Source organism: Microcaecilia unicolor, chromosome 4 (assembly GCF_901765095.1).
Source record: "Microcaecilia unicolor chromosome 4, aMicUni1.1, whole genome shotgun sequence".
In the NCBI taxonomy this organism is placed as follows: domain Eukaryota; kingdom Metazoa; phylum Chordata; class Amphibia; order Gymnophiona; family Siphonopidae; genus Microcaecilia; species Microcaecilia unicolor.
The window spans coordinates 89,139,112-89,165,457 of record NC_044034.1 but is presented as its reverse complement, the minus strand read 5'-3'; the positions used below and the strand labels follow the sequence as shown (position 1 = coordinate 89,165,457).

Genomic DNA, 26,346 nt, shown 5'->3' with positions numbered 1-26,346 from the left:
CTCGCAGACAAAACCAGGAAAGGTTATATTTTCTGGGGGAGACTTACGTCTTTCAGGTGGCAAAGAATGCTCAAGACAGAATACCATGGGACTCCTGAGCTGAGAGGTCCTGCAGATCTTGGTCAAATTCCCAGGGGAGGTCCTCTTGGGAAGTTTGTGGAAGAGCATTGAGGCAATACTTCCTATGCCAGTGTTGACGCATCCATTCGTCAGGTTCATGCTGCCCCCGACAATCGATGCTGAGCTGGTGTGCGGGACCTCTTCTGTGACTGCCGCTCCGATGTATTCTCGGGCTGGGCTGAGGCTGGCCAAGCACTCTGCAAGTCTGATTAGACTGCGAACGGTAGCCCCAATAGCTCTTCCTTGAGCATAGCCTGGATTTCCTCCTTCAGAGGTGTCGGTACCGTCTGGGAAACTGGTGTGGAGGCAGCCTGAAGCATAGCCTGTCTAGACGTGGAAGACCTCGAGGACCCCAAATACTCTCATTGAGGAGTAATCAATTGAAGAAAAGGAGAGCGATCACTGTAGCATCGACACATCCTTTGTGAAGATGCCGACGCTTCTTAGGTTTTATTATGCTGCAGGTTCCTCGAAACACACAGTATCAACAGTGAGGACGTGGAATCCTTACACGGCCACAGTACAGAGTCTGATGCCAAGCATTCCCGATGCAGCATTGGTGCACCTGATATTGATTCAGGTTCCGCATCCAGTGCCAAGTCCCCTGCCATGCTCTAAGCAGAACCAAAGTTTGTTTTTCTGCAGGTTATAAGTGTCCTTATTTTCATGTGCAGACAGCGGTCACAGGACCGTGCTCCAGACCCAAGCACTAAACACACCAGCTATGGGGGGGGGGGGGGGGGGGGGGGGGGGGGGGAGGGGTCAGTGCCCGAGATAGTCCTATTTAGGGTAAATTTAACTAAGAGAAAAAGAAGAAATATGAAAGAAAAAAAAAGTGTCCCAAAAAAAGAAAAATTTGACACACTAATTAGAAACCCAACCTCTCTGCTCTGCAGAAAAAGCAAGATTGCTGGTCCCACGCTCGAGCGTCAGAAGGGTAAGACACCTGTGCATGTGTAGTAGGGGCATTGCCTCAAGTTTTAAAAGTGACAGTGCACTATAGCAGTGTCCACACTGGGCTCCATGGATGTCATCATCCACATGTGACAATATCATGACTGCTTGTCCTTGGGAAAACTTACTTATAGACTGAAAAGTGTTACAAGCTGTACAGCTATTTTTATATAACCAGTTTGTTGGGCCACTGTATATGTGCAGAGAGCATATATGCAGCATGCTATCTGCCCCTGTTATCTTCAGCCACAGCAGGGAAAGCTGAGGGGTTGACCTGCAGATATATGATTTTGGTCTCAGTGAATGGTAGCTGGTAGAACGTAGACCGCATGTGATTGCTACTGTGGTAATTAATTATGCTGCTGGCAGGTGTGCCTGAAAAGTAGTGCAGCGCTGGGTCCTGCTAGCTGCTAAAAAAAAGGGGGAACAGCAGGATGATGGCAAATGTAGAGGGAGGAGGGCAAGGAAGTAGACTGTATCAGTGTGTCATTTTTGACAGGCTCCTTTAGCTAGTATGCAATAAAGCGAAGTTTCTTACCTGAAGCAGGTATTCTCCGAGGACAGCAGGCTGGATATTCTCACGTGTGGGTGACGTCACGTCGGCCCCCGGAGGATTTTCAGCAAAAAATCTCTAGAAGTCTCTTCTGGAGCGTTCCACCGCGCATGGAGTTCGTACTGTGCGTGCGTGCACGTAGTTTCCCACCCGTCGCGCGGTCATGCTCCTCAGCTGAATCCAATAGATAGAAAGAAAGACAACTCCAAAGGGGAGGTGGGAGGGTTTGTGAGAATATACAGCCTGCTGTCCTCGCAGAATACCTGCTTCAGGTAAGAAACTTCGATTTCTCAGAGGACAAGCAGGCTGATATTCACACGTGTGGGGTATCCCTAGCCCCCAGGCTCACTCAAAATAATAACCATTGGTCAATTGGACCTCGCAACGGCGAGGCCATAATAAAGATTGACCTGAAACCAGAAACAGCTAACAGAGTGCAGCCTGGAACAGAATAAAAATGGGCCTGGGGGGGGGGGGGGGGGGGGGGTGGAGTTGGATTCTAAACCCCAAACAGATTCTGCAGCACCGACTGCCCAAACCGACTGTCGCGTCGACTGTCCTGCTGAAGGCAGTAATGAGATGTGAATGTGTGGACTGATGACCAAGTCGCAGCCTTGCAGATCTCTTCAATAGTGGCTGACCTGAGATAAGCCACTGACGCAGCCATGGCTCTAAAATTATGAGCCGTGACATGGCCCTCTAAAGTCAGCCCAGCTTGGGCATAAGTGAAGGAAATGCAATCTGCTAGCCAATTAGATATGGTGCGTTTCCCGACAGCAACTCCCCTCTTGTTGGGATTAAAAGAAACAAACAACTGGGTGGACTGTCTGTGGAGGCTTGTCCGCTCCACGTAAAAGGCCAATGCTCTTTTGCAGTCCAAAGTGTGCAGCTTGCTTTCGCCAGGACGGGTATGAGGACGGGGAAAGAATGTTGGCAAGACAATCGACTGGTTCAGATGGAACTCAGACACCACCTTCGGCAGTAACCTAGGGTGCGCGCGGAGGACTACTCTGTTATGATGAAATTTAAGATAAGGAGCATGAACCACTAGAGCCTGAAGCTCACTGACCCTAGGAGCTGAAGTAACAGCCACCAAGAAAATGACCTTCCAGGTCAAGTACTTCAGGTGGCAGGAATTCAGTGTCTCGAAAGGGGGTTTCATCAGCTGGGTGAGAACGACATTGAGATCCCATGACACTGGAGGAGGCTTGACAGGGGGCTTTGACAAAAGCAAACCTCTCATGAATCGAACAACTAAAGGCTGTCCAGAGATAGGCTTACCTTCTACCCGATGATAAGCACGAATCGCACTAAGGTGAACTATTACTGAGTTGGTTTTGAGACCAGACTCTGATAAGTGTAGAAGGTATTCAAGCAGGGTCTGTGTAGGTCAAGAAAAAGGATTTAGGGCCCTGCTGTCACACCAGACGACAAACCTCTTCCATTTAAAAGAGTAACACCTTTTAGTGGAATCTTTCCTGGAAGCAAGCAAGACTTGGGAGACACCCTAAGACCCAAGGAGGCGAATTCTAAGCTCTTAACATCCAGGCCGTGAGAGCCAGAGACTGGAGGCTAGGATGTAGAAGCGCCCCCTCGTTCTGAGTAATGAGGGTTGGAAAACACTCCAATCTCCACGGTTCTTCGGAAGATAACTCCAGAAGAAGAGGGAACCAGATCTGAGGGGGCCAAAACGGCGCAATCAGAATCATGGACCCTCGGTCTTGCTCGAGTTTCAGCAAAGTCTTCCCCACCAGAGGTATGGGAGGATACGCGTACAGAAGGCCTGTCCCCCAATGAAGAAGAAAGGCATCCGACGCTAGCCTGCCGTGGGCCTGTAGTCTGGAACAGAACTGAGGGACCTTGTGATTGAATTGAGTGGCAAAAAGATCCACCGAGGGGAAGCCCCACTCTCGGAAGATCTTTCGGGCTACAGTCATGTTCAACGACCACTCGTGAGGTTGCATTATCCTGCTCAGTCTGTCGGCCAGACAGTTGTTTACGCCTGATAGATAAAGGCTTGGAGAAACATGCCGTATTGGCGAGCCCACAGCCACATCTGGACGGCTTCCTGACACAGAGGGCGAGATCCGGTGCCCCCCTGCTTGTTGACGTAGTACATGGCAACCTGGTTGTCTGTCTGAATTTGAATATTTTGATTGGACAGCCGATCTCTGAAAGCCTTTAGGGCGTTCCAGATCACTCGCAACTCCAGGAGGTTGATCTGAATACGCTTTTCCTGAAGGGACCAAGCTCCTTGAGTATGAAGCCCATCTACATGCGCTCCCCACCCTAGGAGGGATGCATCCGTCATCAGCACTTTTTGTGGCTGAGGGATTTGGAACGGGCGCCCCAAAACCAGATTGGACCGAACTGTCCACCACTGAAGGGAATTCCGAAAGTCGGTGGACAGCTGGATCACATCCTCTAGATCCCCTGTAGCTTGAAACCACTGGGAAGCTAGGGTCCACTGAGCTGATCTCATGTGTAGGCGTGCCATGGGAGTTACATGAACCGTGGAAGCCATGTGCCTTAGCAGTCTCAACATCTGCCGAGCAGTGATCTGCTGAGACGCTTGAACCCTGGAGACCAGAGACAGAAGGTTGTCCGCTCTTGTCTCGGGAAGATAGGCACAAGCTGTCTTTGCGCACAACAGAGACCCTATGAATTCCAATTTTTGAACTGGCATTAGATGGGACTTTGGGTAATTGATTACAAACTTCCGGTGAGCTGGAAGTATCGAGATGTGAGTGTAAGCATCCTTTAAGTCCAGAGAGCATAGCCAATCGTTTTCCTGATTCATGGGAAGAAGGGTGCCCAGGGAAATCATCCTGAACTTTTCTCGGACCAGATATTTGTTCAGGCCCCATAGGTCTAGGATGGGACGCATCCCCCTGTTTTCTTTTGCACAAGTACCTGGAATAGAATCCCAGCCCTTCCTGCCCTGGTGGAACGGGCTTGACCGCAATGGCGCTGAGAAGGGTGGAGAGTTCCTCTGCAAGTACTTGCCTGTGCTGAGAGCGGAAAGATTGAGCTCTCGGTGGGAATTTAAAGGTTTGGATTCCAGATTGAGGGTGTATCCCTAACCGGACTATTTGAAGAACCCACTGGTTGGAGGTTATAAGAGGCCACCTTTGCTGAAAAATTTTTAACCTCCCTCCTACTGGTAAGTCGTCCGGCACGGATACTAGTAGTGAGGCTATGCTCAACTGGAGCCAGTCAAAAGCCTGTCCCTGGTTTTTGCTGGGGAGCTGCAGGGGCCTACTTTGGCGCACGCTGTTGACGAGAACGAGCGCACTGGGGCTGAGCCTGAACCGGCTGCCGGGAAGTAGGGGTGTACCTACGGCCCCTAGAGGCGTAGGGAGCACCTGATTTCCCTCTAAAAATTTCCTAGATGCAGAAGGCGCCCGGCGGGAGAGAGAGTCCATAGCGTTATCACGCTGATAGAGATGATCAGCTCTTCAACTTTCTCACCAAAAAGATGATTCCCCCCCCCCCCCCCCCCCCCCCCCCAGCAAGGGATATCCGCAATCTTCTGCTGAGTTCGTTCCTCCAGGTTAGAGGCACGCAGCCATAAGAGTCTGCGCATCACTATACCCATAGCAGAGAATCTGGATGTCACATCACAAGTGTCGTAAATACCCCTAGACAGGAATTTGCGACACGCCTTCTGCTGCCTGACCACCTGGCGAAAAGGCTCAGCCTGCTCCGGCAGGAGCGCATCAACCAAGCTCTCAAGCTGCCTCACTGAGTTCCGCAAATGAATGCTCATGTAGAGCTGGTATGATTGAATTTTGGACGCGAGCATGCCAGCCTGATACGCCTTCCTCCCCAAAGAGTCCAAAGTTCTGTGTTCCCAACCCGGGGGCGCCGAGGCAAAGTTCCTAGAACTTTTGGCCCTTCTGAGAGCAGAATCCACCACCGCAGAATCATGAGGCAACAGAGGCCGGACGAAACTGGTTTCTCTGTGGATCTGGTACTGGGACTCAGCCTTTTTCGGAACAGTTGGGCATGAAAGAGGCTTCCCCCAATTCCTCATCAGCACTTCCTTGAGTGTATCATGAAAAGGAACTGTGGTGGAAGACTTAGGTGGAGATGGATAATCCAGGACCTCGAGCATCTTAGCCCTGGGCTCATCCACAGTCTCCACAGGGAAAGGAATAGCCTTAGACATTTCCCGCACAAAAGAGGAGAAAGACTTAACTTTCCAGAGGGGAGAGCTGCTTCTGAGGTGAGGGAGTTGAATCAGATGGAAGACATAGAGAGTCCTTGGCAGAGAAAAGTCCAGGCCTGTCATCATCATCAGATAGGGCCAAAAGCTCAGAAAGAGCAGCCCGGATCCGAGCCTGTCTCGACGAGGAAGTACGACTTCAATGACGGTGTCGAGAAGTCGACTCCCTTAAAGACTCCAGTGAAGCTTCCTCCACCAACGACAATGGAGAGTCGACCCGGGTGGCTGCCGACTCCGGTACCACAAGCGGTGCCGGAGAAGGCGACCTCACCACAGGGAAAAGGCTAGGTGCCGCAGGAGCATCCGGCACTAACGGTGCCGGACGCAATTGGTGCAGCACTGCTTCCATAAAATTAGGAAACAGCCTTGATGCACTCATCAAGAGAAGCTGTCAAGGAAGGCTGCGGTGCCAGTGTGGGCTTCGGAGGCAGAATCTGCAGGGTTTGGGGAGCCGGTACCGGACGCAATTGGTGCAGCACTGCTTCCATAAAATTGGGAAACAGCCTTGATGCACTCATCAAGAGAAGCTGTCAAGGAAGGCTGCGGTGCCAGTGTGGGCTTCGGAGGCAGAATCTGCAGGGTTTGGGGAGCCGGTACCGGACTGCCAGACGACCGTCGCGCCGACACCTCCATCACAGAGGGAGAGCGATCCTCTCGGCGTCGACGCTTCTCGGGTGCCGAATGCTTCGACGACCCGGAGCTCCCGGTACCATGTCGAGAAGGAGAACGATGACGGTGCTTCTTGACCTTCGCCAGATGCCCGTCATCGAGACTCCTTGGTACCGGTGAGGAAGACGTGGAATCCACACGTCTCCTCGGGGCAGGTCCGAGACAGGTTGGTCCCGGGGGGCCTGCAAAGCAGGAGGCGCCGAGGCGGGTGGAGACCCACTCAATGTATCACTACTCCCAGCATGCATCGGTCTTTTGGCAGCCTTTACCCGGTCTCCCGACGCCAACGCAGCCCTCGATGTCAACGCCGTGGTACCGGACCCAAAAAGCTTCTCTCTCTAAGCTTCCCTCGAGAGCTGGGTGCGCTTCTTCATCTGAAGACTCAACTTACAGCTCTACGGGCGATGGTCGGGCCCAAGACACTGAAGGCACCAGGAGAGCGGATCATTACCAGAGATGGTCCGGTTGCAGCGGGCGCATGGTTTGAAGCCGCTGGGCGTCTTCGATGACATGGTGGGGAAAATAGCCTTTGCGAAATCAAAAGATGCGATTGTGTCAGAAAAATAGACACAAAGAAAAAACCCGACTGAGCGGCCTAATAGCGGTCACAACGAAAAATAAAGGAAACTTATCAAAAAGGCAAAAAAACTAGAAAATAAGGTAAAAAAAAAATTTTTTTCTCCTATAGAACAAATTAAACGCTCTTCCGAAGAAAGAGAAGAAACTTCACTCCGAGAGGTAGAAAAAACGCGAAGCGCTCAAAAGAACTCCGTGTCTCCTCAGACGCGGAAAAGAAGAAACTGAGGAGCGTGATTGCGCGACGGGCGGCAAACTACGTGCACGCATGCGCAGTACGAACGCCACGCTCCAGAAGAGACTTCTAGAAATTTTTTGCTGAAAATCCTCCGGGGACCGACGTGACGTCACCCACACATGAGAATATCAGCCTGCTTGTCCTCGGAGAAAGACCAATCTGATTCTTATTTTTTGTAAGTTGAATAGGGGTCATTCCATGCCAAGCGGTCTAAACCTTCCCACCATCATGTTCTCCAATTTTGTTCAAATTTTATCTGTTGCGCGAGTCAAGTGTTAAACGAAGTTTCCCAAAACTTGAGGTCTCTAACTGCAATAATTGCAGATCTAGACCCCCTTTTCTGAAAGGTTGTCAGTCCATGAGCGCGCAACATTTACCAAAATGCCATTTTTGGGGACTAATAAAATCCAAAAACATTTATAAGAATGGCTAAAAAAACTCAAATCCTGTACAGTTTTTGATGCTAATTCCGATGAAATACATTTTAACATTGTGGATACAAAATCCAGTCAAACAAGTTGACTCAAAGTGTGCTTCAAAATTGGTCGCAACTCATCGGAACATATTTGGACCAATATTCAGACCGCAACAACTTCCATGCAAACAAATATATGGACTTGAAATTTTGAACAAGCATGATGCTTGTGCTGGACATAATACTGCCAGATTTGCAACTAACCAGCATCTATAACCACCCTGCAGGATCTCTTCAAAGTTGGCACTGTCAGCGCAAATGGTAAAATGTACCAAAGTGCAGAATGAAATGTGAACATTGTAGGATCCAGGTTATTCTCACTCTAGCACAAAGACCTCTCCTGCTTGGTGCGAGATTTTACATATTTGGTCAGGTTATTATTATTAGCATTTGTTTAGCTCTACCAGACGCATGCACGCAGTGCTGAAAGCGAATGATACATACCTGTAGCAGGTGTTCTCCGAGGACAGCAGGCTGATTGTTCTCACGACTGGGTTGACGTCCACGGCAGCCCCCACCAACCGGAACAAAACTTCGCGGGCGGTCCCGCACGCAGGGCACGCCCACCGCGCATGCGCGGCCGTCTTCCCGCCCGTGCGCGACCGTTCCCGCTCAGTTGAATGGCAAGCAAATTAATGAGTAAACGCAACTCCAAGCGGAGGAGGGAGGGTAGGTGAGAACAATCAGCCTGCTGTCCTCGGAGAACACCTGCTACAGGTATGTATCATTCGCTTTCTCCGAGGACAAGCAGGCTGCTTGTTCTCACGACTGGGGAATCCCTAGCTCTCAGGCTCACTCAAAACAAGAACCCAGGTCAATTGAACCTCGCAATTGAGCTCAGACCTCAACCGGGCCCGGCTCGACTTCGAGGCACCGAGTTCTCGGTGGCGTCGTCGAGCGGTGGACTCCCGCACCGGCGGGGATGAAGCTCCCTCCATCAACGTCGACGGGGACTCCACCTGCGTGGCGGTCGAGACCGGCACCGCAAGCGGCGTCGAAGGCCTCGGCACCGGGCTAGAGCACGCCGGCGCCTCCATCAATGGCCTGGCGCATCAGCCCTTCCAGGATCCCCGGAAGGATGGCTCAGAGGCACTCGTCAAGGCCCGCTGTCGGGAAAGGCGAGGGGGCCGGTGGAGGTGCCGGTGCCAGAATCTGCTCGGGTCCAGAAGACGGCACCGAAGTGCTCGTGCCCTGACGTAGCGATACCTCTACCACCGAGGGGGAACGCTCCTCCCGGCGCTGCTGCTTCCTCAGCGTCGAGTCATCTCTGGAGCCGCTGGTAGCCACATGCGCCATGGGCGACCGATAACGGGGCTTTTTAGCCTTCTTCCGGTGCCCGTCATCGGTGCTCGGCGGTACAGAAGAGGAGGAGGTAGATCCCCCTCGGCCTCGCCACCTGTGTCCGTTTCCGTAAACCGAGACACAAGGTGCACGTCTTGGTATCGTGCTCCGGCCCGAGGCACTGGAGGCACCAAGCGCGAGTGTCGGTCTGCAAGATATGCCGGCCGCACCGACCACACTTCTTAAATCCACTCTGGACCTTCGAGGAGATCGACGGAAAAATCACGTCGGCGAAGTCAAAGTCGTCGATGGTGGCGGTAAAAAGCACACCCGAAAAATAAATCGACCACAACGAGGTTCCCCCCGCTAAAAGTATGAGGGGAGTAAAAAAGTTTTTTTCTTTTTTTTTTTTTTTTTAATGACAACAGAACAAAAGAAAAAACAAACGAAGAAAAAACAAACGAAGAAAACTCGCGTCTAAGGCGCGGTCCGGTTTCCGGGGCTGACAGAGAGAGAGAAACGAACACGGCTCTCTCCAGCGCGGAAAAGAAAAGACTGAGCGGGAACGGTCACGCACGGGCGGGAATTATAGGCCAAGCCTTTTTGTAAACCATCCTGCAAAAAGTCAAGTATCGGCGAGACAGAAGCCCGCATGGGTGTGATCACTTTAGAAGCGCACCAAGCCTCAAATTGGCGTCAAATCCTGGCATAAGCCACGGAAATGGAACACTTGCGGGCCTGTAGGAGAGTGGAAATGAGTTTACTAGAATAGCCCTTATCTCTCAATTGAGCCCTCTCAATAGCCATGCCGTAAGACCAAAGCGGCAGGTGCCCTCCATTTTTACCGGTCCCTGTGACAACAGATTCGGTACCAGAGGTAACGGCCAGGGAGCCTCCACCAGCATCCGCCGCAGGTCCGCCTCCTGGGCCAATCCGGGGCGATGAGAACCACCTATCCTGGATGTAGCCGAATCCACAGGAGAACTCGCCCTATCAAGGGCCACGGAGGGAACACATACAGGAGGCCCTGAGGCCAGGGTTGAGCCAGGGCATCCAACCCCGCCGAACGAGGATCTCTCCGTCTGCTGTAAAAGCGCGGGACTTTGGCATTCGCACTTGAGTCCATAAGATCCGCTACGGTTGTCCCCCATTTGGCACAGATCTGCAGAAATACTTCGTCTGCAAGTTCCCACTCCGCTGGGTCGATTTGATTCCTGCTTAGATAATCGGCTTGCACGTTGCTGTGACCGGCAATGTGAGCTGCTGACAGAAACTGCAGATGTAGTTCGGCCCAGTGGCATATCTGAGCGGCCTCTGCGGCCAGTGCTTGACACTGAGTGCCGCCTTCCTTGTCGATTTATGTAGGACACCGCTGTCGTGTTGTCCGACAGAACTCTGACAGCCAATCCTTCCAGGGTCAATTGAAAGGCCAGAAGCGCCTGAAATATCGCTTTCAACTCCAAGCGATTGATGGACCACACTGACTCCTCAGGTGTCCAGACACCCTCGGCATGCCTTCCCCGGCAATGTGCACCCCAGCCCTTCAGGCTGGCATCTGTTACCACCAGGCACCAATTGGGGAGCACTAGCGGCATTCCTCGCCGCAGCATGCTGTCTGAAAGCCATCACTCTATACTGAGTCGGGCCGCAGGGAGCCAAGTGAGTCTGCATTGATAATCCTGAGATATTGGAGACCATCGTTGAAGCAGGGAACACTGCAGAGGTCTCAGGTGCGCTCTCGCCCATGGCACCACTTCTAAGGTGGCCGTCATCGACCCCAACAGCTGGACAATGACCCAAGCTCGCAGGTGAGGCATCCTCAGGAGCAGACGGACCTGCTTCTGAAGCTTGCACCGCCTTTGCTCGGGTAGGTATACATACCCCGAGGCTGTGTCGAACTGGACCCCCAAATATTCTACAGATTGAGATGGGGTCAGGTGACTTTTGGCTATATTGACGACCCAGCCCAGAGATTGCAGTACTGAGACCACTCTGGCTGTAACATGATGACTCTCTTCTGCAGAGTCTGCTCTGATGAGCCAGTCGTTTAGGTACGGGTGAACCCAGATACCATCTTGCCTGAGAAAGGCAGCTACTACCACCATTACCTTTGAAAAGGTTCGGGGAGCTGTGGCGAGGCCAAAAGGCAAGGCCCAAAACTGGAAATGTTTTCCCATCACCGCAAAACGCAGAAACCTCTGGTGCGGGGGCCAAATTGGTATGTGCAAGTAAGCTTCTTTCAGGTCCAGAGACGTGAGAAACTCTCCTGGCTGTACCGCCACAATGACGGAGCGCAGGGTTTCCATGTGAAAATGCCGCACTCTCAGAGACTTGTTGACTTCTTTTAAGTCTAGAATTGGCCGAAAAGACCCTCCTTTTCGCAGTACCACAAAGTAAATGGAGTAATGGCCAGAGCCAAGCTCGGCCGGAGGCACCGGGCACACCGCCCATAGGTGAATCAAGCCTTGTAAGGTCTCCTCTACCGCCGCCCGTTTGGCGGCAGAACCGCATCGGGACTCCACAAACATCTCTTATCGAGGCACTGAATTCTATTCTGTAGCCATCTCTGATCAGGTCCAAGACCCACTGATCTGAGGAAATCTTGGCCCACTCCTCGTGAAAGAGGGAAAGTCGTTCTTCTATAACAGGGAGCGAGGAGAGGGCCGGCGCACCATCATTAAGAGGGTTGCCCTTGAACTCCAGGCCTTGAGCCAGCTGCTGCAGAACGCTTGTCCGAGCGAAAGGAGTTCCTCTGCTGAAAACGGGCACGAGACGTGAACCCAGCAGAACGCCCCGGGCAGTACCTTCGAGTTTCTCTGAAGCGAGGTCTGTAAGAGGAGGGAACCGCCTGACCCTTGGAGGAAGGCAACGGCCAAGATTTCCTCTCTTCCTTCCCGTTCACATTAATTGATTTGATTTGCTTACTTTATTTATTTTTTGTCTATTAGATTGTAAGCTCTTTGAGCAGGGACTGTCTTTCTTCTATGTTTGTGCAGCGCTGTATATGCCTTGTAGCGCTATAGAAATGCTAAACAGTAGTAGTAGTAGTAGTAGTAAGCGCTGGGGTTTAGCATCCCCCATGCCTTTAACAATGTTCTCCAGCTCCTCACCAAATAGGAGAAGGCCTCGAAAGGGCAACTTCACCAACCTTTGCTTAGAGGCCATGTCGGCCGCCCAATGCTGTAGCCACAACAGGCGGCGAGCCGCCACCACCACAGCCATCTGTTTAGCCGAAGCTCTGACCAGATTATAAAGGGCACCAGCCAAGAAAGACAAGGCCGACTCCATCCGCGGTGCCACCTCCGCAAGGGGCTCCACTCCATCTCCGGGCTGTTCCACTGCCTGTTGTAAGCAAGGCAGGCTCGGGCAGCGTAACAGCTGCATGCAGACGCCCGTAAGGACAGGCCTGAAATCTCAAAGGACCGCTTTATGGCTGATTCAAGGCGTCGGTCCTGCATGTCCTTCAGGGCAACTCCTCCTTCAACCGAGAGGGTAGTTCTCTTTGTCACAACTGTGACTAGGGCATCCACTTTAGGCACAGCTAGGCGCGCCAAATTCTCCTCACTTAGAGGGTATAATTGCCCCATAGCCCTGGCAACTTTCAAAGGCTCCTCGGAGTCAGCCCATTGAGCTGAAATAAGCTCTTGGATGGAGTCATGCAAAGGAAAGGCTCAAGCAGGCTTCTTAGTACTTGTCATCCTCTGATTAGCAGAGGAGACTTCAGCACTCGCAGGATCTTCGATAGAGAGGGCCTGCAGCACAGTAGAAATCAGCGCTGGCAGCTCATCATGGTGGAAAACCTCACCGCGGAAGGATCATCCGGATCCAGTGGCATTCCTGCACCTTCCTCTGGCTCTCCAGACCCCTAAGATTCCTCACATCCCGACCACCGGGGGGGGGGGGGGGGGGGGGGGGGGGGGGGTAACGGGGGTGCGCCACTCTCTGAAGGGGAATCCACCCTTCTGCGCTTGTCCTGCGGCCATCTGTCAGGGGAAAACGCACCTGACGGTAATTCAAGGCCGGGCTCTACTGGAGGGGACACAGGCAGCCGGGCCGATTGAGACCCCTGCGGGAGAGCTCTTTTTAACATAAATGCTTTATGCAGCAGTAAAACAAATTCAGGGGAGAATGGCTCACCCTGGCCTCCCGGTTCCAGTCCAGGGGAAATGGCTCTCATATTAGCCTCTATTCGAGGCTCCCCTCCAGGCTCACACCCCTCCGCCTCAGTGGGGGTTGCGCCATGCTGTTACAAAATGGCGCCCGCTGCCAGCTCTACAGAGCGGGAAGAAACCTCGCTCAGGCCGGCTCTGACATCAGAAGAGCACGATTTACAGAGTCCTGCTGCTGATCTGTGCTTGCCACAACGGGAACAGCGCTTTACAACCTCCGCAGCCATAGCCGAAAACGGCGGGAAATTCAAAATGGCAGTTTGCGCCAAAATCGCCCCGAACGCGGGCCCACCCCGGAGGAGCTTCAAAATGCTCTTACCTCTCCGGATCGAGTCGACAGAGCTCCGATCCGCTGCACAAAGTGAAGGAAACGTCTTTTCTTGGATCGCAGCGCTACAGCGCAAAGCGACTTTTTTTTGTTGTTGTTGACGCTGTGAGGAAAGTTAGAGGCAACAGCGCAAGAGGCAACTTTTTCCATGCCGGAGGATCAGTAGCGTGGGAAAGGCAGTGAAAGGGCGAACCTATGTGCCTGCATCCACAGCGTGGGCAAAGACAGGGACAGGGCTTGCCTGTGTGTCTACATCCACATCGGGGGCCGGGTAAGGCAGGGAAAGGGCGTACCTATGTGCCTTTAAAGTGGGCACCATCAGCCACAACACCCCTGCTACAACTGGCAACAGCACAGGAGCCACCCCAGGCAGATTTCTGAAGGAGCTTGAACAAGCTGCACCCACCCTGCTGGGGAGATAGAGAATACTGAAGAGGCAGATGGAGCTAGCTGGCCATGAGGCACTATGGTTTTTCAGTGCTATCTCCTCCTGCTGGTTGATGGACACAACCCACTCATAATGGATTCATCTGCTTGATGACAAGGAATGCTTGTTCAAAATTTCAAGTCCGTATCTTTGTTTGCATGGAAGTTGTTGCGGTCTGAATATTGGTCCAAATATGTTCCGACTAGTAAAAAAGCCCCATTTCTGATGCAAATGAAACGGGGGCTAGCAATGTTTTCTTCAGTGTGCATGTGGGAGTGTTTGTGTCCCTACCCTCTGGCCTCTCTCCCCTCTGAGTCCTTCACTGTTACAGAGCCAGCGATTTGATTTCGTGCTCTGCTGTTTTCCTTCACTGATTGTGTTACAGAGAGGGCGGGGCAGACACTCATAGGGAAACCGGATATCTCGCCCCCTTCACACTTCCGGCTGGAGGCTTCATAGAACGTTGGTTTTGCCTTTTATATAGAAAGATGAGTTGCGACCGATTTTGATGCACACTTTGAGTCAACTTGTTTGACTGGATTTTGCATCCATAAGTTAAAATGTATTTCATCGGAATTAGCATCAAAAACTGTACAGGATTTGAATTTTTTAGCCATTCTTCTAAATGTGTTTGGATTTTATTAGACCCCAAAAATGGCATTTTGGTAAATGTCGCACGCTCATGGACTGACAACCTTTCAGAAAAGGGGGTCTAGATCTGCAACTATTGCAGTTAGAGACCTCAAATTTTGGGAAACTTCGTTTAACACCTGACTCGCACAACAGATAAAATTTGAACAAAATTGGAGAACATGATGGTGGGAAGTTTTTTTTTTATTTTTAGACCACTTGGCATGGAATGACCCATAGACTAGTCTTTTCCAGTCTGCTTTTAGTGTGCAAAATTCAGTATGACTATTTAATGCACATTAGCATTTACAAGCTGGCATTCTTTTTATTTTATTGTACTTAAATGCCGGAAACCATAAAAGAAAGAAGAAATGTCCCAAGATGAAGACTAGCTTTATCATTTTACAATAGGGTCTTTGTGGTGAAACTGTGGATTTCCAAGCCTATGACCTGCATTATTTTAGGAAGTGCATGTCCCTTTTTGGCCAGCAGATGTGACTGTCTTTTGTATCTAAAGTTGTTACAGAACTGGCAGTTTCCTTTTTCCTACCTAAGCTGTGAGGTAATTTTTTAGTCTCAGTTTGGAAGTAGAGAGAGAAAGACCTCTTTACTGAGGCCCTGTGAGCAGTTACATTTCATAAACTGTGAGAAGCTATATTTCCTAAACTTCCCAGATACTACTTAGATAGGTAACTGAATATGGATCAATTATAAAACTGTTATTGCCTGTTACTTCTCCATCTGTTTTATATGGTTCAGTGTTCAATTTCCTGACAATACATTTTTAGTTTATTGGACTAAGAATCCTGGTGGTTTGTGTTTTGGTCTGTGGGTGATTTCTGGGAACTGTGGGACCCCTGAGAGTGTGGTTCCAGTGTCCTAGTAATCACCAGAGAATAACCTGAGAGTGGGAGACTAGCCCAGAGGCAAGTGGGACCCAGCAGGCAGGTGGGAAGGGTTATGCCAGTGTAGAGCACGTGCAAAGGTGGTAGTTGACCCGAGAAGTGTTGGGACAGATCCTTTATATGGCCGCAGGGTTAACTCCCCCAGGTGGACTCTAGGCATTTTGTGACAGGTCTCCTTCAGTTTAATGGGTTTTTATAAATACCATGCTTCTGCAGAAGAAACTTTTTGATTTGAATTTTCACATGTTTAGGTTTTTTAAATTATTTTTAATAAAGCAATGAAATGGAGAATGAGGCAATAAGCACATTGTTTGCACTGTTACAGAAATTAGCAGGTCTGTTCCAGTTACTTTGTTCAAACTGTAGAATGTTGCAGATATGGGCCTAGGTTTTAGGGAGAAACCAAACAGCTTAACTAGTTATGCTGACAACTTTAAGGTGGTCAAACACCTCCTGGGAAATGAGTACACTCTTCTGCCTATTAGGAGGATAGGTATGTACCATATAGTATTAAACTCCAAAACTAACTGAAAATGCATCAGAAGTTGTTAGGACAAAATCCTCATGTTTTAACTTGGAAAGATTTAAAATATTTAATGGCAAAATGGGATTGTCTAAACATCCAATAAACTATTTTAGACACTGTTAAAGCTGCTTTATTACTGGTTAAAATATTTGATGCATTATCCTAAAAAGGATGATATTCTGTCTAAAGTTCACAAAAGTAAAGATGAGAGCCTCACCTGAGCACCTGCCTGAACTGCTCTCTCACAAATTGAAATCACATTCTCAATGGAACCAGTTTGTTGCTCCAGACGTGCACGACACACCCAGTATTTAGCAAGTTTTTTTGCATCCGGAACACTCTGAACCAGATTTTCCAAGGTGGCAAGTACCTCTTCCTGTGGACATCCCTGGAAAGCAGGAAAGAACAAGGACATAACCATGCATACAATGTGGTCATGCAGAGGAAATCCTCCCCCCACCCCTCCAAAAAACATATACACTCTTCCAGCAAGGAGAAAAATGCATCACAATATAGAGATTTCTCCAAATCCAAGCTGATTAACGTAGGGGCAGCCTAAGCAATCTGCTGCATGAGGTGAATGGTGAGATGGTGCCCCTGGCATCCTGCCCCCCCCCCCCCCCCCCCCCCCCCCCCCCCTCCGACTCACTTCCTGAGGAAGAACATGGTTGGGACTGATAGAAAACTACAAACTGACAGGAGACAAGCAATTAAGTTTATTACAAAATCATGAAAATATAAAAACCATTATATGTACATAAAACCAAAGTAGAACAGCCTAATGGAGGCAAACCACACACAAAAGAAAAATATCTCATTCATTCCAAAAGGGTTGAGACCTCTGGTGCTGGTGGCCACCAAGACCTAGCGGCACACCTCTGAGGCCTGGAGTGAGGAGCACAAGTACTCAGAGAGAATATAGAGTCTGTATAATTGTAACAAGACAGTGGGTTTTTTAAAAGCCTGTGATAATTGTTTTGATATTTTCCTGCAATGTATTTCTCTAGTTTGGCCAGCAGGAGGTGTATGTTATGCTTTAAGCTATTGCAGATAAGCAGCACAAAGAGGAAATGCCTGCGGTGATGTGGCTAGCTATTTTCAGATGTTTTTGTTCTGGGCTCCGATTGGCCTGGAGTTTGAAGTTACCTAGGAGCTACTGGCTTTTGCTCCAGTTTCAGCCAGAGAGAAGAGAGATCTCTTTACTGAAGCCCTGCAAACAGTTAAATTTGATAACTTGCGAACAGCTATTAGGAAAGCAGTAGTGTCTTCACCTGCTGGCAAGAGAATATAACTCACACATCTGAAGTGATCTGGCAGGATAAGAAAAATTATTGATGGGCATGGGACAGCTGTGTGGATATATGACATGCATTTTGTCATCCAATCTAAGTCCTACACAAAGTTTTCAAATCTTGACAGTATACATAATAGTGATTCAGAAATGACACACATCTACTGTATCTGCTTATGTAAACAGTGGGTAAATTATACCTGGTCAATCAGCTTAATGCATTCCGCAATTGTCTTATTAACTTTTTCTGTGAATAGCCCTTGCTCATCCTCCTCAAGTAGGGTGATCCAGAAGGGCTGAACTGGTGGTTCTTTTGGCACCTCTTCCTTGGGTTGAGCTACCTCTGGTGCTTGTACAGGGGGCCTTTTTATCACCCTTCCTTTTGAAACTCTCCATTGAGCTATACGAGCCCTACATGTAATAAATAAATAAATGGGGGGGTGGGGGGGGGGGGGGGGGGGGGGGGGGGGGGGGGAGAGGAAAGAAAGGGAAAAAAAAGCTAAAATATTAAACTTAAATCCCTGAGTGACTGCAAATTCTAAACCTCTTCACATTCTTAGACTAACTTTCCAAACTTCATATATGAGCATTTGATAGTTGTGGTGCTGTGATGCATAAACCTTACTCTCCATAAATTGAACACCTTGGCTAGTGTTAGGGTTCTCAATTTAGGGCTCAATAAGATGTGCATTAAACAATATACTTAAGTTTCATCGCACAAAATTCTAATGCACATGCTAAAAAAAACAAAACAAAAACACCCCCTCCCTTACTCCTGATGCAATAAACTACCAGCATGCAAGTTATCTGACATTAAGTATGCACGGATAGAAAAAAGGAAAAAACACAGCACACATTGCTGCGGAGATCTGCAGTGGTTTGCTTCATTGGGCTTAATAGTCTCCTTCCTTTTAAATTTAAGTGGTTTAATTTTTGTATTGTCAATTTCAATGACAGGCATAAATCTACAACACAGCTGTATGTATGGTTTTTCTATTGCTGTGTATTTTGTTTAAATGCTGTGTTAACCATTATAAAAAAAATCTTATTGGACACAATTTCAGCAAAAAAACTTTCACCATAATAGCAATAGTGAGCTGAATATTTTTGAACACTTAATCATTATACTATATACTATGCGGTATCCATTCTATTGATCCTACTTATCTTTGTCTTTTTTATATATTTGTCTTTTTTCTTCTATATTAAACTCGAAGCGGAGAAAAAGACCTCATCAGTCCTTGCATGGCGTTACTGTGCTTAATGTGCTCAAACGCAGCATTCCTTGGCCTCCGTTATAATCCTCGGTCTTGAAAAACTCCGCTTCTATATAGTGGATTATGAATATAATAATCAATAATAGTCAATCGTGATATTTCTTTCCTTCATCAGGGGGCCAAGCAACTTTTGGCTGATCACGATATCTTACAACATGGCGTTTCTGCTCCTATGACACCGGTAGTGAAAAGACAAATATATAAAAAAGACAAAGATAAGTAGGATCAATAGAATGGATATCGCATTGTATATAGTATAATGATTAGGTGTTAAACATTATACCACTTTAAAACTAAAAAAAAAAGAGAAAAAAAAAGTGTCGTCCTTCATTGGTTCACAAACAGAAGGAAGATATTTAAATACAGGAACCAATTAAAATCCCTAGATTGTAGAAGTTTCTAGCAGCATTTCACCGTGCATACGGTGGTACATTTCCACTCGAAGTACAAACACAGGGACACTCCTACAGGTCCCTCAATCATGTAAAATACTTGGCCTTCTGTCATCAGCAAACATCTGCTACAGTAACTTTGCTTTCTCCAAGGACAAGTTGTATTCTCATAGCAGAGAATCCCTAGCTACCAGGCTCACCGAAAACAATGCTAGGATAACAGGGATCCAAAATGTTGAGGCTCGAATTCAATTAACCAGTCTAGTTGTGAAGGTGCAGCCTGGAACAAAAGAAAACTAGGCCCACGTTGAGAGACCACTCATGTGGTTGCAAACCCTACTCAGTCTGTCCGCCAGGTAGTTGTCCTGTCCTGCTAGGTATGTGGCTCGGAAGACCATTCTGTGAAGAAAGGCCTACTGCCACACCCCCACTGCCTCCTGACACAAGGGGTAAGATCCTATACCACAGCTTTGTTCACATAGAACACTGCAACCTGGTTGGTGGTGGACTGGATTATAGACACTGAACAAATTCTTCAGGACCGCCTGACAGAACTAGCTGTCACTTCGGATTATCCTGCTCAAGGCAGCAATGAGATGTGAATGTGTGGGCAGAAGACATCGCAACTTTGCAAATCTCCTCTATGGAGGCCGATCTCAGTTGGGCTACTGACATCACCATGGCCCTGATATTATAAGCTTTAATGACCCTCTAGAGTCCGCCCAGGCTGGGCTTAAGTGAAGGAAATGCAATCTGCTAGTCAATTAGAAGTTGTTTGCTTGCCAATTTACCCCCATCTGGTTTGGATCAAAAGAAACAAAAAGCTGGGTGGACCATCTATGGGCTTTAGTCTGCTCCAGATAAAAGGCCAAAGCTTACTTACAATCTGAGGTATGCAGTACACCTTTTGCCAGCAGGGGCATGTGGTTTTGGAAAAAAATGTTAGCAGAACGACTGACTAAAATGGTACTCCAACACTGCCTTAGGAAGGAACTTATGGTGCATGCGGAGAACTACTCTACTATGGTGGAACTTATTTTCTCAACTACTAGGGCCTGAAGCTCACTGATTCTGTGAGATGAAGTGATCACCACCAAAAAAAACAACTTTCCAGGTCAAATACTTCAGATAACAAAAATCAAGTGGCTCAAAAGGAGCTTATGTGGGTGAGGACAATGTTGAGATCCCATGACAGTTGGAGGTTTCACAGGGGGCTCTCTCAGCAGCAAACATTTCATGACATTAACAGCTAAAGGCTGTACAGAGATGGGCTTACCTCCTACATGGAGATGGTACCAACTGACCCAAGATGAACCCTTACAGAGTTAGTTTTCAAACCAGGTCTCAGGTGCAGGAGGTATTCAAGCAGTTTTTGTGTAGGACAAGTGAGGGGATCTAAGGTCTTGCCCTCACACCAAATGGCAAACTTCCTCCACTTAAATGAGTAACACTTAGTGGAGTCTTTCCTGGAAAACAGCAAGATGCAAGAGACACCCTCCATCAAATCTAAGGATTCAACACTCAACATCCAAGCTGTAAGGGCCAATCTCAATGGATCCTTGGAGGACAACTCCAGAAGAAGAAACCAGACCTGCCTTGGCCAGTAAGGGGCAATTAGGATCATAGCTACCTGGTCTTGCTCAAGTTTCAGCAAAGTTTTCTCTATGAGAGGTATTGGAGGACACACATACAGAAGACCTTTATCCAATGGAGGAGGAGGAATCTAACGCTAATCTGTCGTGTGATATGTTGAAATGAGTAACAAAAAGATCCACCAAGGGTGTGCCCCGCTCTCAGAATATCTTGTGGGCTATGCCCATGTTGAAAGACCACTCATGTGGTTGCAAACCCTGCTCAGTCTGTCCGACCGGTAGTTGTCCTTTCCTGCTAGGTATGTGGCTCAGAGGACCATTCCGTGAAGAAAGGCCTACTGCCACAAGGGGTAAGATCCTATACCCCCCCTTTTGTTCACACAGAACACTGCAACCTGGTTGTCCATTTGAACGAGAATAATTTGGTTCTGTAGCTGATCTCTACTACTACTTAGCATTTCTATAGCGCTGCTAGGGTTACACAGCGCTGTACAATTTTAAACAAGGGGAAGGACAGTCCCTACTCAAGAGAGCTTACTGAAAGCCTTCAGAGTGTTCCAAATGGCCCCAAGCGCAAGAAGATATAGTAAGCTGTTTCCTGAGCTGACCAAGTACCCTGGGTGTGAAGTCCATCTACATGAGCTCAGCATCGCAAGTTAAATGCATCCTTAACACCTTCCAAGGAAGTGGAATTTGGAATGACAGTCCCACAGTCAAATTCCAGAGAAGGGCATGAGTCAACTCTGAAGGAATCTGATTTACATCTGCTAGATTCCCAGCTGCCTGAGACCACTTGGCCTCTCTCAAATGGAGACATGCCATGGGAGTTACATGCAATGTCGAGGCTATGTGGTCCAGTAATCTTAACATTTGCCGAGCTGTGACCTTGCTGCTTCAGATTTGTGAAACGAGTGTTTATCAAGGCCTCTGCTCTTGCTTGGGGAAGAAAAGCCCGAGCCTACAATGTACTGAGCAAGGTTCCTGTGTACACCAATCGCTGAACCGGGAGAAGTTGGGACTTGGGGTAGTTTATCACCAACCGTAGCAGTTCCAACACCCGAATAGTTAAGTGCATTGACTGTCACTCCCTTCTACAATATGCACTTGACCAGCCAATCATACAGATCGAGAAACACATATACTCCCAGTTTGCACAAACACATTGCAAACACTGCTAAACACTTGGTGAATACCCTGGGAGCTGGCGTGAGGCCAAATGACAGAATGGAATACTGGTAGTGGCATTTCCCTATTCAGAATCTGAGGAACTTCCTGTGACTGGGAAAGATTGCCGACACCCACATTTAAAGCGAATGATACATACCTGTAGCAGGTGTTCTCCGAGGACAGCAGGCTGATTGTTCTCACGACTGGGGTTGACGTCCACGGCAGCCCCCACCAACCGGAACAAAACTTCGCGGGCGGTCCCGCACGGAGGGCACGCCCACCGCGCATGCGCGGCCGTCTTCCCGCCCATGTGCGACCGTTCCCGCTCAGTTGAATGACAAGCAAAGGAATGAGTAAAATGCAACTCCAAAGGGGAGGAGGGAGGGTAGGTGAGAACAATCAACCTGCTGTCCTTGGAGAACACCTGCTACAGGTATGTATCATTCGCTTTCTCCGAGGACAAGCAGGCTGCTTGTTCTCACGACTGGGGTATCCCTAGCTCTCAGGCTCACTCAAAACAAGAACCCAGGTCAATTTAACATCGCAACGGCGAGGGCATAACAGAAATTGACCTACGAAGAGCAACTAACTGAGAGTGCCGCCTGAACAGAATAAAATCGGGTCCTGGAGGGTGGAGTTGGATTCAAACCCCAAACAGATTCTGCAGCACTGACTGCCCGAACCGACTGTCGCGTCGGGTATCCTGCTGCAGGCAGTAATGTGATGTGAATGTGTGGACAGATGACCACGTCACAGCCTTGCAAATCTCTTCAATAGTGGCTGACTTCAAGTGGGCCACTGACACTGCCATGGCTCTAACACTATGAGCCGTGACATGACCCTCAAGAGTCAGCCTAGCCTGGGCGTAAGTGAAGGAAATGCAATCTGCTAGCCAATTGGAGATGGTGCGTTTCCCGACAGCGACCCCTTTCCTATTGGGGTCGAAAGAAATAAACAATTGGGCGGACTGTCTGTGGGGCTGTGTCCGCTCCAGATAAAAAGCCAACGCTCGCTTGCAGTCCAATGTGTGCAACTGACGTTCAGCAGGGCGGGTATGTGGTCTGGGGAAGAATGTTGGCAAGACAATTGACTGGTTAAGATGGAACTCCGACACCACCTTTGGCAGGAACTTAGGGTGAGTGCGGAGTACTACCCAGTTATGATGAAATTTGGTATAAGGAGCATGAGCTACCAGGGCTTGAAGCTCACTGACTCTACGAGCTGAAGTAACTGCCACCAAGAAAATGACTTTCCAGGTCAAGTACTTCAGATGGCAAGAATTCAGTGGCTCAAAAGGAGGTTTCATCAGCTGGGTGAGGACGACGTTGAGATCCCATGACACTGCAGGAGGCTTGACTGAGGGCCTTGACAAAAGCAAGCCTCTCATGAATCGAATGACTAAAGGCTCTCCAGAGATGGCTTTACCCTCTACACGATGATGATAGGCACTAATCGCACTGAGGTGATTCCTTACTGAGTTGGTCTTGAGACCAGACTCTGATAAGTGCAGAAGGTATTCAAGCAGGTTCTGTGCAGGACAAGAACGAGGTTCTAGGGCCTTGCTCTCACACCAGACGACAAACCTCCTCCACTTGAAAAAGTAACTCTTTTTAGTGGAATCCTTTCTAGAGGCAAGCAAGACCCGGGAGACACCCTCAGACAGACCCAACGAAGCAAAGTCTACGCCCTCAACATCCAGGCCGTGAGAGCCAGAGACTGAAGGTTGGGGTGCAGAAGCGCTCCGTCGTTCTGCGAAATGAGAGTCGGAAAACACTCCAATCTCCACGGTTCTTCGGAGGACAACTCCAGAAGTAGAGGGAACCAGATCTGACGGGGCCAAAAAGGTGCTATCAGAATCATGGTGCCGTGGTCTTGCTTGAGCTTCAGTAAGGTCTTCCCCACCAAAGGTATGGGAGGATAAGCATACAGGAGGCCGGTCCCCCAATGGAGGAGAAAGGCATCCAACGCTAATCTGCCGTGTGCCTGTAGTCTGGAACAGAACAGAGGCAGCTTGTGGTTGGTCTGAGAGGCGAAAAGATCTACTGAGGGAGTGCCCCACTCTCGGAAGATCTTGCTTACCACTCTGGAATTGAGCGACCACTCGTGCGGTTGCATGACTCTGCTCAGTCTGTCGGCTAGACTGTTGTTTACGCCTGCCAGGTATGTGGCATGGAGAAGCATGCCGAACTGGCGACCCCAATGCCACATCCCTACGGCTTCCTGACACAGGGGGCGAGATCCGGTGCCCCCCTGCTTGTTGATGTAATACATTGCAACCTGATTGTCTGTCCGAATTTGGATGATTTGGTAAAACAGCCGATCTCTGAAGGCCGTCAGCGCGTTCCAGACCGCTCGGAGCTCCAGGAGGTTGATCTGAAGATCCTGTTCCTGGAGGGACCACAGACCCTGGGTGTGGAGTCCATCGACATGAGCTCCCCACCCCCGGCGAGATGCATCCGTCGTCAGCACTTTCGTAGGCTGTGGAATTTGGAATGTGCGACCCAGGGTCAAATTGGTCCGAATGGTCCACCAGTGCAGCGAATTGCGGCAACTGATGGACAGGCGGATGACATCTTCTAGATTCCCAGTAGCTTGACACCACTGGGAAGCTAGGGTCCATTGAGCAGGTCTCATGTGGAGGCGAGCCATGGGAGTCACATGAACCGTAGAGGCCATATGACCCAGGAGTCTCAACATCTGCCGAGCTGTGACCTGCTGAGACGCTCTGGTCTGAGAGGCAAGGGATAGAAGGTTCTGCGCCCTTGCTTCGGGGAGGAAGGCCTGAGCCGTCTGAGAATTCAGCAGCGCTCCTATGAATTCCAGAGATTGGACTGGCTGGAGATGGGACTTCGGGTAATTTAGCACAAACCACAGCAGCTCCAGAAGGTGGATAGTGCACCGCATGGACCGAAGAGCTCCTGCCTCTGAGGTGCTCTTGACCAGCCAATCGTCGAGGTACGGGAACACGTGCACTCCCAGCTTGCGTAGGTAAGCCGCCACCTCCACGAGACACTTCTTGAACACCCGTGGTGCAGAGGCGAGCCCACAGGGCAGCACACAATACTGAAAGTGCCATGTCCCCAGACGGAATCTGAGATACTGTCTGTGAGCTGGCAGTATCGGGATGTGAGTGTAAGCGTCCTTTAAATCCAGGGAACATAGCCAATTGTTTTTCTGAATCATGGGTAGAAGGGTGCCCAAGGAAAGCATCCTGAACTTCTCTTTGACCAGGTAGTTGTTCAGGCCTCTCAGGTCTAGGATGGGGCGCATCCCCCCTGTTTTCTTTTCCACAAGGAAGTACCTGGAATAGAATCCCTGCCCTTCCTGCCCGGGTGGCACGGGCTCGACCGCATTGGCGCTGAGAAGGGCGGAGAGTTCCTCTGCAAGTACCTGCCTGTGATGGGAGCTGAAGGATTGGGCTCCCGGTGGGCAATATGGTGGAGTGGAGGCCAAATTCAGGGTGTATCCGCACCGCACTATTTGGAGAACCCACTGGTCGGAGGTTATCAGAGGCCACCTTTGGTGAAAAACTTTCAACCTCCCCCCGACCGGCAGGTCGTCCGGTACGGACACTTTGATGGCGGCTATGTTCCCATGGATCCAGTCAAAAGCCCGTCCCTGGCTTTTGCTGTGGAGGCGCAGGGGGCTGCTTAGGTGCACGCTGTTGATGGGAACGAGCGCGCTGGGACTGTCCCTGTGCCTGAGGAGGCCTTCGGGCCGGCTGGTTGTACCTACGCTTGTTGTAGGCGTAGGGCGCAGCCTGCCTGGCCCAGGAAAACCGTCCACCTGCTGAGGTGGATGCTGAAGGCGCCCGGTGGGAGAGCTTGTCAAGAGCGGTTTCCGCTGGTGTAGTTGGTCCACCAACTGCTCGACCTCCTCGCCAAAGATGTTATCCCCCCGGCAAGGGACATCCGCCAGTCGTTGCTAGGTGCAGTTGTCCAGGTCAGAGGCACGCAGCAAGGAGAGTCTGCGCATCACTATACCTTGGGCCGCAGCTCGAGATGCCACATCACAGGTGTCATAGATACCCCTGGACAGGAACTTTCTGCATGCCTTCAGCTGCCTGACCACCTCCTGAAAGGGCCTGGACTGCTCCGGAGGGAGCTTATCGTCCAAGTCCGCCAGTTGCTTCACATTGTTCCGCATGTGAATGCTCGTGTAGAGCTGGTATGACTGGATGCGGGTCACGAGCATGGAAGACTGGTAGGCCTTCCTCCCAAACGAGTCCAGAGTGCGAGACTCCCGCCCCGGGGCGCCGAGGCGGTATCCCTCGAACTCCGTGCTCTCTTGAGAGCAGAGTCCACGCCCGCCGAGTCATGAGGCAATTGGGGCCGCATCAACTCTGGGTCAGAGTGGATCCTGTATTGGGACTCCGCTTTCTTGGGGATGGTGGGGTTAGATAAGGGCTTCAGCCAGTTCCGAAGCAGTGTCTCTTTGAGGACATTGTGCAACGGTACCATGGAAGACTCTCTAGGTGGTGATGGATAGTCGAGGACCTTGAGCATCTCAGCCTCGGCTCATCCACAGAGACCACGGGGAAGGGAATGC

At 49.8% G+C, this 26,346-nt stretch overlaps 1 protein-coding gene across 4 annotated transcripts in view; it reads right to left on the bottom strand.

The window, feature by feature from the left end:
* CKAP2 (cytoskeleton associated protein 2) overlaps nt 1–26,346 on the bottom strand; it is a 106,375-nt gene that overhangs the window by 36,183 nt on the left and 43,846 nt on the right. For all 4 annotated transcript variants that reach the window (XM_030200432.1, XM_030200431.1, XM_030200430.1 and 1 more), the window contains exons 4-5: nt 17,571–17,781; nt 16,297–16,467 (exon numbers count right to left, since the gene is read on the bottom strand). In XM_030200432.1, the coding sequence (XP_030056292.1) occupies nt 16,297–16,467; nt 17,571–17,781 (382 nt within the window). The remainder of the gene's footprint in view (nt 1–16,296; nt 16,468–17,570; nt 17,782–26,346) is intronic.